Source organism: Harmonia axyridis, chromosome 5, assembly GCF_914767665.1.
Source record: "Harmonia axyridis chromosome 5, icHarAxyr1.1, whole genome shotgun sequence".
NCBI lineage: Eukaryota > Metazoa > Arthropoda > Insecta > Coleoptera > Coccinellidae > Harmonia > Harmonia axyridis.
The window spans coordinates 39,671,798-39,684,650 of NC_059505.1; the positions used below are offsets into that span (position 1 = coordinate 39,671,798).

At 32.8% G+C, this 12,853-nt stretch overlaps 4 protein-coding genes across 6 annotated transcripts; 3 read left to right on the forward strand and 1 right to left on the reverse strand.

Moving 5' to 3' along the window:
• The first annotated feature begins 29 nt into the window (after positions 1-29).
• LOC123679970 (NIF3-like protein 1) lies at positions 30-5,095 on the forward strand. Of its 3 annotated transcripts, none has more exons than XM_045617575.1 (4): positions 30-200; positions 2,177-2,494; positions 4,365-4,654; positions 4,731-5,095. In XM_045617575.1, the coding sequence occupies exons 2-4, from the start codon at positions 2,223-2,225 to the stop codon at positions 5,000-5,002; spliced, it is 834 nt and encodes a 277-aa protein (XP_045473531.1). In that variant the 5' UTR covers positions 30-200; positions 2,177-2,222; the 3' UTR covers positions 5,003-5,095. The 3 variants fall into 3 exon arrangements, with proteins under 3 accessions (XP_045473531.1, XP_045473530.1, XP_045473532.1); XM_045617574.1 differs by having other exon boundaries at positions 40-200; positions 2,150-2,494; XM_045617576.1 differs by having other exon boundaries at positions 40-200; positions 2,167-2,494.
• Positions 196-1,589, forward strand: LOC123679969 (probable cytosolic iron-sulfur protein assembly protein Ciao1). Its single transcript, XM_045617573.1, has 2 exons — positions 196-727; positions 786-1,589. The coding sequence occupies exons 1-2, from the start codon at positions 254-256 to the stop codon at positions 1,287-1,289; spliced, it is 978 nt and encodes a 325-aa protein (XP_045473529.1). The 5' UTR covers positions 196-253; the 3' UTR covers positions 1,290-1,589.
• A 1,779-nt stretch (positions 5,096-6,874) lies between the features above and the next one.
• LOC123681328 (ubiquitin-conjugating enzyme E2 S) lies at positions 6,875-8,060 on the forward strand. Its single transcript, XM_045619667.1, has 4 exons — positions 6,875-7,034; positions 7,101-7,254; positions 7,379-7,695; positions 7,835-8,060. Exons 2-4 carry the CDS (start codon positions 7,101-7,103, stop codon positions 7,970-7,972), a joined length of 609 nt encoding a protein of 202 aa, XP_045475623.1. The 5' UTR covers positions 6,875-7,034; the 3' UTR covers positions 7,973-8,060.
• Positions 8,061-11,001: 2,941 nt separating this feature from the next.
• LOC123681327 (DNA-directed RNA polymerase I subunit RPA43) lies at positions 11,002-12,629 on the reverse strand. Its single transcript, XM_045619666.1, has 2 exons — positions 12,383-12,629; positions 11,002-12,328 (listed from the first exon to the last, which is right to left on the reverse strand). The coding sequence occupies exons 1-2, from the start codon at positions 12,561-12,563 to the stop codon at positions 11,022-11,024; spliced, it is 1,488 nt and encodes a 495-aa protein (XP_045475622.1). The 5' UTR covers positions 12,564-12,629; the 3' UTR covers positions 11,002-11,021.
• Between the last annotated feature and the right edge of the window lie 224 nt (positions 12,630-12,853).

The window sequence follows — 12,853 nt, forward strand, 5'->3', positions numbered from 1 at the left end:
TCATAGACATATTATGCAATGTCTATTGTCTATGAACATAATCTGTATTCTAACCTTATTAGAACTATTAATTAATAATTTTTTCGTTATAATCACTCTACCCTTTAAATTAAATTTCAAATCAAACAAAATCTACCAGACGTCAGAAAGAATTGGTTGTAATCAACTTTCGTATTATAGCGTTGGACTTTGGCATTAGGGTGAGTGAATTTTACGACTTGATTTTATTTTTGATAATTACTTAAAAGGGGAGATGAGTGTTAACGAGAATAGATTAGAGGCAATTCAAACATTAAATAAGCATAAAGGTAGAGTTTGGCATGTCAGTTGGCATCCGGAAGGCAAAACGTTTGCTTCTTGCGGAGAAGACTGTACCATTAGAATATGGTCGATGGAAGGGAAAAACCAGTGGGTGAACAAGGTTGTGCTTATGGACGGTCATAAACGTACTGTCAGGCAAGTATCTTGGTCGCCCTGTGGAAATTACTTAGCTTCTGCCAGTTTTGACGGTACAACCTGCATTTGGGACAAGAAATCTGGTCAGTTCGAATGCAACGCTACTCTGGAAGGGCATGAAAACGAAGTAAAAAGTGTAGCGTGGGCCCCCAACGGCAAACTGCTTGCTACTTGTAGTAGGGACAAATCTGTATGGGTATGGGAGCTAGTGGATGATGAAGAATATGACTGTGCGGCTGTACTGAACGCCCATTCTCAAGATGTAAAGAAGGTTTGTTATTTAGAATTGATTTTGATTGATTATAAAGAATACAGTTTATAATTTGTAGGTGACATGGCATCCAAACAGTGAAATCCTAGCATCATGTTCATATGACAACACCATAAAACTCTTTCAAGATGATCCAAGAGAAGGAGATTGGACTTGTCAGAGCACTCTTGAAGGACACCATTCCACTGTGTGGAGCGTAGAATTTGATAAATCCGGAGAAAGATTGGCCTCTTGCAGTGATGATTTAACATTGAAAATCTGGACTTTGGAGGAAGGAGAATGGAAGTGTGCTTATACTGTTGAAGGTTTCCACAATAGAACCATTTATGACCTGAGTTGGAGTCCTACTGGTTACATTGCAACAGCTTCAGGCGATGATGGATTGAGAATTTTCAAGGAAGAGACAGAGCCAGGAGCAGACAAAAAAGTTTACAATATGGTTGTAGAGAATCGTCAAGCGCACAGTCAGGATCTCAATTCTGTTGCTTGGAACCCTGTAGATCCCAGTTTGTTGGTTACCTGCAGTGATGACGGGGAGGTTAAAGTGTGGCACTTTGAGTAGTCGGTTTTGAGACAAATTTTTAATATTTTATTCGGACTAAGATGAGTATTTTATAAGGCCTATTTTCTGGAACAGAATGTATGTAAAAAATTTAGATGGGGTTGATACTTTTCAAGAATCCTATCATCCCATCTAAACACAAATATTAGAGGATAAGCAAAAAAGTCTTTTATTGTTTGTCAACAAACAGATTTTTGTGGGTAAATAAATTCTTTAGCTATTTCTTTTGTTGATCTTGCCTTGTTGGCAATTCCTATGAATATTTATATATAGATGCCATTAAAATTATCAATATCTAAACAATTTTTTTTTCCTTCAGTAACTTCATCTCCCCTAATTCATCATTGAGATTTCTAAAGTTTTTTTTTCAACTTTAAAATGCTTTATTTAAAAAACTTTATTAGTCCACTTTCGTTCTATGTGGAGGAAAGGCTTCTTAAGTGTCTTAAAATGTTTGGATAACCAAATAGATAAAACACAAGCAATTTAGCCACAAAAATCGCCTAAATTAAAAGCATTAACAGAAAATGCTGGATATAGATCCTGAAATGCAAAAATTATTCAAGACATGAAGATGGATCCTTCCTTCAGCCTGAAGTCCGTAGAAATTCTAGAATTGGTTGGGAAACTAAAAAAAAGTTACATAATAGGGTGTCAGGTCGCATCTTGGATAAGAACTTTCGCCCCTAATATCCAATTAATTTATACTCGTAATAATGTACCTCGATTCGAGTATTTACCAAATTCATGTATGACCTTTGCATGTTCCAATCATCGAAAAGAATTTCAATGCAAACCAAAAATAACGCACCCTTATCTCGTCAAAATTCTAAAACGTGCGTTTTCGATTCCTGCCGCAGCAAAATGATACATACAGGTTTGTCCAGGTTCTCGAAGCTCCCCCTGAGGAACCTCACCAGGAACTTGTGCAAGATGGCGATGGGCGATCAAAAGGGCGACCTCTCCGGTCTGTCTATCGACGATGTCATCGTAAGATTGGAAAAATGGGCCCCACTGTCGTTGGCAGAACACTGGGACAACGTGGGCCTACTGATAGAGCCCACCCAAGACATGCCAGTCAAGAATGTTATGCTCACCAACGATCTGACAGAAGACGTGGTGCAAGAAGCTGCAGAGAACGATGCCAATCTGGTGATCACTTATCATCCCAACATCTTTCACGGCATGAAGAATATCACCATGAGGTAGGGATGTCTACCGTTTCCTTTTTTATTCAGCTTCTGCTCCGATCTATTGATCGTAAGAGATCTCTTTAGGTTCAGATAAAACCTATAATCACTTGAAAAAATAAAACTTTATAAATTGTTTCTGAGCAGTCTGATAAGAGATCTCTTTAGATTCAGTTTGTTGCCTATCATCTCATTAGAAACAATAACTTTACATGTTGTGCTTCTTGAGGAGTGATACAATCTCTTTAGAATTAGCTAAAAGCCAATAATAACCTGAAAGAAACAACTTTATAAATAGTGCTACTTGAAGGACTGATGAAATCTCTTTAGTTTTATCTAAAGGCCAATAATCACATAAGAAACAATTATTTTATGTATTCAGCTGAAGGCCTACAGGGTGTTCTGATTTGTTTCCGACAAACTGAAACGGGTGATAGATCACATCATTTTAAGCAAAAAAGTTCCTATGAACATGGGTCCGGAAATGCTTCGTTTCCGAGATACAGGGTGTTAAAGTTGAAAAAATAATTCGCGTTTTCTTAAATATCTTTCGACTGATTCCAAATAATTGCATGAAAGTTGGTACATAGGGTTTTTTGAGGTGAGAAATTCAACTTTGTGGTCGATTCGGTTGTATTTTCTAGAGGGTGCCACTGGCAATCATTTCGTCCCCTTTAAACCGTAGCAACTTTTCTGTGCTACCCTGTACGTCATTCTGAACTAAAAAAATCGATTTCCCTGACTTTTCTAGTTAAAAAAAGTAAAACTCATTTAAGTTGCAAGGGGCAACCGTTTCAGAGAAAAACGCATTTAAAACCAAATCCATATTTTTGTAATCTCTAAAACATGTAGAAACAAATTTGTAATAATTTTAAATTAAATATTTTTCAGAAGTAACAATTTAGAACAAAACAAAATAACATAATAATTTTTAAAGAAGGTGTTCGAAATGTCCACCGTTCTGTTGAATGCACAAATGACATCTTCGAATGATTGATTGTTTTACATTCAACAATTGTTGCGGCAATAGATTTAAAATGGCTATACACAATGACAGATTTAAAGTGTGTTAGGTTCAGATGTCATTAATTATAATTATAGTTAACTAAGTTAATAGCTTATCAACAAATACAGGAAAATGGTATTGGTTACCAAAACGAAGCATACAAAGAAGAAATCATCTACAGAGAAATAGGATTTTACAGACCTTCGAAGATAATAAAAACTCAGTATTCATAGAGCATCCCAACAACGCAATATTTCAGGGAACAGCATATTCAGAACACTTAAAAACAACAATTACATAGCATACCACTTCTACTTATTAGTGGGCAATAGAAAATCCGCATGCATTTCGCCTCAGAAATTTTCAAAATGAATTTAAATTTAATATTTGAATAGGAATAATTTCATTAAAGGATTTCGAAGCAGTCAAAACATATTTAAGAAAACGCGAATTATTTTTTCAACTTTAACACCCTGTATCTCGGAAACGAAGCATTTCCGGACCCATGTTCATAGGAACTTTTTTGCTTAAAATGATGTGATCTATCACCCGTTTCAGTTTGTCGGAAACAAATCAGAACACCCTGTATATTCATGGGAGGAACAATAACTTTATAAATTATTTGATAAGCGCTCTTTAGATTCAGCTAAAGGCTAATAATCACATAAGGAACAATAACTTTATGAATTATGTTGAGGGTCTGATAAAATCTCTTTAGTTTCATCTAAAGGCCTATACTTAGATGAGGAACAATAACATTCTAAATGTTACTGAGCAGATCTGCTCAGATTCAGCTAGAGGACTATAATCAGAGGAGCAGTTAAAATAGATTCGAATTATGCCTATTGAAGAAAAATGTTGAAGTGTCTTTTTTTGCAGGAATTGGAAAGAAAGAATTGTGCTGGGTTGCATCAAGAACAACATTGCAGTTTTCTCACCGCATACCTCTTGGGACAACGTTGAAGGTGGTGTCAATGATTGGTTGGGAGATGCCTTTGAGTTCAGCTCAACCAAACCAATTCAACCTAACGCCAGTAATCCGAAATTGGGAGCCGGTAGATGCCTTGTTCTGAAAGACGAAATCACCCTTTCCCAAGCTGTGGAGTCCATCAAAAAACATACCGGTTTGCCTCATGTGAGGTTGGCTATTGCCAGAGGAAGAGATCTCGGTAAATATTTCCATTTAATGATTCTGAAGATTATTTCTAGGATAATTGAGGAGGGTGTTGACTTTTTTTTCTGTAGAATCTAAAATAAAGACTGTGGCGCTATGTGCTGGTTCTGGGATTTCTGTTTTGAGAGGTGTGCCAGCCGATCTGTATCTAACTGGGGAGATGCTACATCACGATTTACTGGAAGCGTGCCAGAGTGGAACTAGTGTCATTCTAACTAACCACAGCGATTCTGAAAGAGGTTTTCTCAGTGATTTTTCAGAGCACTTGGAAAAAGTGGTATTGGACAGCAAGGTTACAGTTTTGGTTTCGAAAAAAGACAAAGATCCTCTTATTACCCTTTGAACATAATAATTTTTTGTTTAATGATTTTTACAATACATTGTATTTTGTCTATTTAATTATTGATGATTTTCAATAAAAACATTCTTTATTAAACATTTTTTTCCATTTAATTGAACTATAACTATCTGAGAAATATAAAAAAGAAAACAATCTGTGATTGTCAGTTCCACTTCCCAGGCATTTTTTACTGTAATTCTGGCAAAAACCTATTGGTCTTTAAATTAAAATATATTTATATATAGGCATCTGAAAATAAGAATGCAGCGCCAAGGTGAGCAGACGTAGAACTATAAATGTTGACATTGGAGTGTTTTGTTGTTTTAGTTGTGTTTGTATTTGCGTTATTAATATTTGATTTTACAATAAATATAAAAACTTTTCAGAATTTTATAGTGAACAAGTGTATTACTGTGTATATAATATTTTCATTTTAGGACCAGCCGTAGTAAACAGAGAAATTATTCATCAGTAAGATGAAAAAGCTAGTCTGAATCTCAAAGATACTAAGCGACCAATGCTGCTAGTATTCCAAGTAATTAAATTTTTGATAAATACATATCGTCGGCTAAGAGTGTAAATCTGCTATGTCCATAATGAATAATTTTACAGGAGACCAAAAAAACCGTACAGTACAGTGTTATAATAATAACTAATAAGAGAGTTTATTCATGAAAATACATTCAATAAACTCTATTGAATGTATTTTTATGAATGAACTCTCTTATTATTATTATAACACTGTACTGTACGGTTTTTTTGGTCTCCTGTAAAATTGTTCATTATGGACATAGCAGATTTACACTCTTAGCCGACGATATGTCACAGTCAAGTGCATTCTTTATATCTCAAGGTGTACCTTTTTACAGATCTCAGAAATGATCTTTGTTTTCTATTTGAAAGTACCCATCATAATGAAGTGTCAAGTATGTGCCCTCCATTTCTGAAAATTATGAGGAATTCATATTGGGTTTCATTAGATGTATTGCAACCTCTACAACAGGATTTGATTGCGACCGCTAGAGTTTTGAGTTAATTATCATTCGACCAAATTGAAAATATTAGTTTTAGTTCGTGGCAGCGCCGCAATGTCATACTTATCATTTCGATCTTTTTTCCATTGTTTTTGATTGGATACATTAATTAAAACCCGATACTGACCAATCAAAAGCGACGTGTAACCGAGTATGATCGTGCAAAGTCATGAAACAAAACACGAAACGTTTACTGGAATGAATTCAAATATTTGTAATAGAGAGAGTTTATTGGTATTCCAATTACAAGAATTACTTCCATAGATCATAACTATAATGAAAGATATACATATAGGTACATAATGGCACAAAACTCGTAAATAATAAATAACAAGAATCTTAATTTGTTGATAGCGCTACCTACAGTTGACATAAAGAAGCTTAACTAATATTCTCAAAATTGGCAAAACAAAAGCTAATCAGTTCATACACCTGGTTTTTAGACATCTTAGTCGAATATCATTGCATTCAAAAATTGACGAGTGCATACACCATATTTTTAGACTTCTTATCTGAAACTTAGAACATTAATATATATATATATATTCTAAGATCGAAATATATCTACACTTTAATTTTAAATACATATCTCAAGCATGGAATGAAAGTTTTTTATTATTGCTTATATCCTAAAAAAAAACCGATTTTGAAGCAACTGAACTCAAATAGGTGTGATGAATACTTTCCCAATCAGTACTAAGAACAGCTACCAAAGATTATAGATTATTATTTGAGAATGTTTTGATGATAATCTACTAAAACGCAACTAATTTGTTTTTCAAATATATATAATCAGGTTAATTTGAAAAAATAAAATATATAATTCTATGTTCTGAGATATATTTTTTCCGTTGACTTATGTTGACATTCCAGGTAAACTGTTTGTATTCTGTGAATTTTGTATACTGGTCTAATCTGAAATAAATGCTTTTTAAAGTGCTGTTATAGAATTAAAATTTGAACTATCAAAGTAGAATATATCTATAATATTAACCGATAAGGTAAAAAACCTTATATTTTATGAGTCAATCACTTGTTTTATAACCAAACCATTATTTTTTGTTTAGATGTCGAATAACTTAGAAAATTTGTCACCACAAGTAATCAGAGGCGTTATACGTGAAATGCAACAACTGGTATCTGCTCCACCAGAAGGTATTAAAGTTCAAATTAATGAAGAGAATGTTGCAGATATACAAGCACACATTGAGGGACCAGCAGGTATAAATTTATTTCTCTATCAAGTAATATAAATTTAGTCTGGTTCATTTTGAGTATCTATAAGGAGAATTAAAAATGTGGTTACTCATAGTTTCTATTTAATGGACATTATATCTACTTTTAGAAACACCATATGCAAATGGAGTTTTCAAAGTAAAATTGATACTTGGAAAAGCTTTCCCACAAGAACCACCAAAAGCATATTTCCTCACTAAAATCTTCCATCCAAATGTAGCAGTCAATGGAGAAATATGTGTCAACACTCTAAAAAAAGATTGGAAGTCGGATCTAGGTATAAAACATATTCTGCTCACAATAAAATGTTTGTTGATTGTTCCTAATCCTGAATCTGCGTTAAACGAGGAGGCTGGAAAGCTTTTATTGGAACAGTACGAGGACTATTGTCAGAGGGCAAAAATGATGACAGAAATACATGCGCAGGTAATTTATTTTTTATGATCATGTTAAGAGCTGCTCCTTCTTGTTATTGGTAATGATTTATTTGGAAAATTCTGCAGCTACTCATGTTAAGAAAATGTTTTATAATATTCTGCATAAATGAATAAAATTTTCTTTATAGGCAAATAAAGTAATCAAACCAGTTGTGAGTGATGTGCCTGTAGCCAAGAAACACGCATCAGATAAAAGTAAACCTGGAATGACTACTGAGAAGAAAAAAGGTCTTAAAGATAAAAAACGTGCATTGAAGAGGTTATGAGAATCACGTTAGGGTTGATATATTAAAATTTACATTATTTGTACATTTCTATTATTTATGATTTCATTATAGACATACCACTTTCTTATTTCGATCAGAATTTTTTTGAAACAAAGTATTCAGTTATCTGTATTCTCATGTGGTATCTTGAATTATTTTCACCAATTTTTTGTGTAGACATCGATAAATATCACACTTTGGAGGTAATTGTTGCCTTCAATTCGTGGAACTTAATGAATTGTTTTTTTATCGTTCTACACTGACTGTGAGTGTTTTTGAGAGATCGATATTTTCCATTTTCTCTCAATAGTCATAATTTTATTATTTCTTCAATTTTAATTTGATGGTATTTTTGGTGAAGTTGTTTAGTGTTCATTCAATGTGTTCAGATCAGTATGAAAGTGCTATTTTTTTATATTGTTTCAAAGAGTTTATTGTAGTTTTCAGTTCCTGTGAAAATTAGAATTATTTTTGTGATATAGTAATATAGATACTGAAGGAGGAATTGATATTACTCAGACTTCCCGTTTTTTTCTTAATTTTATGGAGGAGTCTTTCTACATCCCCAAGATTAAAGTACTATAAAATTATTCAATTTTGCTATTTCTTAATTGTTGTTTGAGATCCCTATAGGGTAAATGCACTGGTTCTCGACCAGTTAACAGAAACATCGATTTCGAGCACGATTTTTTCACACATAAACTTATCAAATTTTAATGGTGTTGGTTTTCATCGATTCTTTGGCGAGTTTTAAATGATTTGTCATATAATTTTAAGCGTTCTTTCCGCATTTAACCTTTGAAATGTGAAAACATATAGAAAATCTCAATAACCTTCGGTTCTCGACCACGCCGCAGAGTTCTCGACCATTTTTGTGTTAGTTTTCGACCACTAATAATAGTCGCTGCTCCACTTAAAAATTTTATAAAAAACTTTAGAGCGAGATGAGTGGTTAGTACTTACTTTCGTACCGTATTATCGACATCACTACCTATCACTCAGATGGGTTTCAGATGAGGTAATCGAGTAAGAAACACTCGGAACGTAAAAAAAAATTATTTTGCAAAGTTTCCACTTTCTATAAATATTTAAAAATAGCAACCCATACAACATTATTTGGTTATTTTGCTCTAAATATCTATTTAGAAACTAATGAGTAAATAAAATATAAAACACCGACCACCAGTGGTCGAGAATTAAGTACAATCAAATTGGTTCTCGACCGCAAATAAATAAAGGGTAGAAATAAGTGTTTCAACGTTAATTCGGTGGTCGCAAACTAATATTCAGAAAGTAGATATATAAATGAATCAGGGTATCGAAAAAAAAACGAAAATGATCCAACAGAAATATATCGGTTGAAATAAACAATTATTGAAGTAACATATTGGTTCTCGACCACTTTGGTCGAGAAATAAAAGATACAAATTTTCTAATACCAGTTCGCGACCGCCGAATATTGAACAAAAAAATATACATTTATTTGCTTCTTGATTGAAATACACTCGAAAATATATCTTATAGTTGATATGGAACAAAATATACACACATAATTCATTTAAAATGAGAAATAATCACTATTTTCTGGTCATATATCAAGAAGCACTTCTCTAAGAGAGGACGAGAAAGAACTCTTTTCTATGATAGACGATTATAAACTAATTTTTAGCGCGAAAACTTTGACCTATACCACTACTATGAAAACTACCTTGGAAGGGTAGAATGGTCGAGAACACGTACCGCGAGAATATTTTGCACTACATGATATATTTTTATTATTATTTTATCTCAAATCACGAAATGGTCGAGAACCAGTGCCGGTCGGCTAACCAGTGCATTTACCCTATACAGGGTTAGAACTATTTAGAGGGGCACTACAGGGATATGGAAAACTGTTAGAAAGACAGGGTGGCATAAATTACAAAAAAGTTGCGTTATTTAGGGATTAGTGTGTTAACAGATCCAAAATAACTCCAATGATTCCCAAGATATCTCGAAAAATCTGAAAACAATGGAAAACAGAAAAAATTGGAAGACACCATTAGTATCTCTATATTGGATAATGGCTATAAACCAAATTTCGTGAAGTTTTCTTCAAAACCCAATGAGTTATAAAGAAAATCTGGATTTTCAGTTTTTTGAGATATCTACGGGAACGTTGGAGATATTTTGGATCTGTTTACACCCATCCCTGAAGAACGCAACTCTTTTGTAATTTAAGCTACCCTGTCTTTCTAACGGTTTTCGATATCTCTGTAGTGGTCCTCTAAATAGTTCTAACCCTGTATAATTATAATTCAAACTGATGCAAAGTCTCAATGAGTATTTCAAAAAGGAACATTTCTAATTGCTGTAATTAGTCACCTTAAAGTCCTAAAGTAAGGTTCGACCCACTGTTGACGAAGTCTAGCTGCTTAAAGTTAATTCTGTCTGGTCATTATGAATATGCTAACTCTGTGAGGGTTTTTTTTTCTCATTGAATGAAAAAATACCTATATATTCAAACTGAAATATAAGCATAGCAAGATTTTAGAACGAATATTCATGCGAAATTATCTGATTGGGATATCAAAAAAGGGTTTTTTCTAAAATTGACATGTCTCAATATATTTGTCAAATTCAACTGAATTTTTCGGTGTATATGAAGTGCATAACACATATAATGTATATAAGGATTAAATTAGGTATTATAGGTTTGTAGCATTTACACGAAAAAAAAATAAATTTTTTGATCTGATGACCTGAGCCAAATCTTTTGGAAAAAAAGACGCATCTCATTAAAGAATCATTTTCTAATGAAATATAGAAATTTGAGTGATTATTCTATACAATAATATAATTAGCATCAAAAAATTTAAAAAAAACATTGAATAACACAAATCAACTACTATTGGTATAAACATGTTTTATCAATTGAATAATTTGAAAGAAATTTCAGTAATTCAATAATAGAGAATAAATTAGATAACTTCTGGTTGAGGTCATATTTTCTAAAACGGTAACCATTCAAATGAAAAAAGAAGACTATATATTTTTTTACACTTTATTTCTATTCCATTTTTCTCTTTTTCGTTTTTTTTTGAGTTTGTTCTACATCACCATCCATTGAATTTTCCAAACTTTCACGGGATTTTTTTCTCTTCTTATTTACAACTTCAATCTCCATGGTCTTGTCTGAATCTTGGCTCCTATGAGATTTATTCGTCTTTTTAACTGATTCATTCTCAGCACATTTCTCTTCAGGCTCATTCTCGAATTTGATACTACCATTTAAAAGAGAATTCTCCATCAATTCAGATTCATTTGCAAATGAATTTTCATGATTTGAGCTTTTGCGGGATTTTTTGCTCTTTTTATTTACAAGTTCGTTCTCCATGGTTCCTTCTGAATCTTGGCTTCTACTAGATTTTTTCTTCTTTTTAACTGGTTCATCCTCAGCACATTTTTCCTCAGGCTCACTATTTAATTTGATACTACCATTTAAAACAGAATTCTCCATCAATTCAGATTCATTGGCTAACGAATTATCATGATTTGAGCTTTTGAGGGATTTTTTTCTCTTCTTATTTACAAGTTCGTTTTCCATGGTTTCTTCTGGATCTTGGCTTCTACGAGATTTTTTCTTCTTTTTAACTGGTTCATTCTCAGCACATTTTTCCTCAGAGTCATTATTTAATTTGATACTACCATTTAAAAGGGAATTCTCTATCAATTCAGATTCATTTGCTAACGAATTATCATGATTTGAGCTTTTGCAGGATTTTTTGCTCTTCTTATTTACAAATTCGTTTTCCATGGTTTCTTCTAAATCGTGGCTTCTACGAGATTTTGTCTTATTCTTAAACAGTACATTCTCAATTATATTCTCAGCACATTTTTCCTCAGGGTCATCATTTAATTTGATACTATCATTCAAAAGAGAATTCTCCAGCAATTGAGATTCATTTCCGAATGTATTCTCGTGATTTTTGCCCGATTTTTTTCTTTTTTTTACAGGTTCATTTTCAATTATATTTTCAGGACAATTTTCCTCAGTCTCCGTTATGTCACTGAATCTGATTTTTCGCTTCACAGGAGTAAGGTTTTCTAGAAATTCTCCTTCAATATATGGAATTCTAGATGTCAAAACAACAGATTTTATTCTGAAAGTAATTTTTTGACCAATTTCCAGGTTGTTCCCAGCCCAGCTGTTTCCTTCTTCAGAATTCAACAAAGAGACAGTGAAAGTTTTATAAACCAAACATCCTACAATCTCTTGATTCTGTTCAAATACCACACCTTGTAATGTTTTTCCAATGACTGGTTTGAAAACGTAAAAATCCACTAACATTTTGAGGTCGAGACAACCCTGATAATCTATTGGACACACATTGGACAAAATTTTCACATTTTTATAGGCTAATACTAAACCTTTTATTTCGGAATCGTACTTTGCAATACCACTGTCCATTTCTTTTTTTATATAGGTGCTGAGGCTTATTCCATATGATTTTATTTTGATGCATTTCTCAACTGTTTTCATTTCAACACAAGAATTTTTGGAATCAACTAAATGATTCAAAAATTTTGCACTAAAAGTAGTTCGTCCCATTTCAATTGCATTACACTACAAGTACAACCTTTTTATTTCAATTCCACAACTTTTCGAGGTTAATCTTTATTGTTTATCTCATACATAGAATATAAAATGACAGGAGAAAGCATGCTGACATACTAACATAGATAAGGAATATTCTTGTTTTCCTCTACCAAGTGTACTTTTTTTTAGATGACGATATATAATAATTTTTTTAATGATTTATACTGTTTTTTTTTTTAAATGAATAATGTGACGAGCCGGCATATGCACGAACCTAGCGCGGCTCTGGAACAGCTATAATT

Excerpts from the sequence above, each read along its gene's own strand:
- LOC123679969 (XM_045617573.1), top strand. The coding sequence starts at position 254 with ATGAGTGTTAACGAGAATAGATTAGAGGCAATTCAAACATTAAATAAG. Across the intron at positions 728-785 it reads ATTCTCAAGATGTAAAGAAG|GTGACATGGCATCCAAACAG; the intron begins GTTTGTTATTTA and ends TATAATTTGTAG.
- LOC123679970 (XM_045617574.1), top strand. The coding sequence starts at position 2,154 with ATGATACATACAGGTTTGTCCAGGTTCTCGAAGCTCCCCCTGAGGAAC. Across the intron at positions 2,495-4,364 it reads ATGAAGAATATCACCATGAG|GAATTGGAAAGAAAGAATTG; the intron begins GTAGGGATGTCT and ends CTTTTTTTGCAG. Across the intron at positions 4,655-4,730 it reads TGCCAGAGGAAGAGATCTCG|AATCTAAAATAAAGACTGTG; the intron begins GTAAATATTTCC and ends TTTTTTCTGTAG.
- LOC123681328 (XM_045619667.1), top strand. The coding sequence starts at position 7,101 with ATGTCGAATAACTTAGAAAATTTGTCACCACAAGTAATCAGAGGCGTT. Across the intron at positions 7,255-7,378 it reads ACACATTGAGGGACCAGCAG|AAACACCATATGCAAATGGA; the intron begins GTATAAATTTAT and ends ATCTACTTTTAG. Across the intron at positions 7,696-7,834 it reads TGACAGAAATACATGCGCAG|GCAAATAAAGTAATCAAACC; the intron begins GTAATTTATTTT and ends TTTTCTTTATAG.
- LOC123681327 (XM_045619666.1), bottom strand. The coding sequence starts at position 12,563 with ATGGGACGAACTACTTTTAGTGCAAAATTTTTGAATCATTTAGTTGAT. Across the intron at positions 12,329-12,382 it reads GTACGATTCCGAAATAAAAG|ATTATCAGGGTTGTCTCGAC; the intron begins GTTTAGTATTAG and ends TGTGTCCAATAG.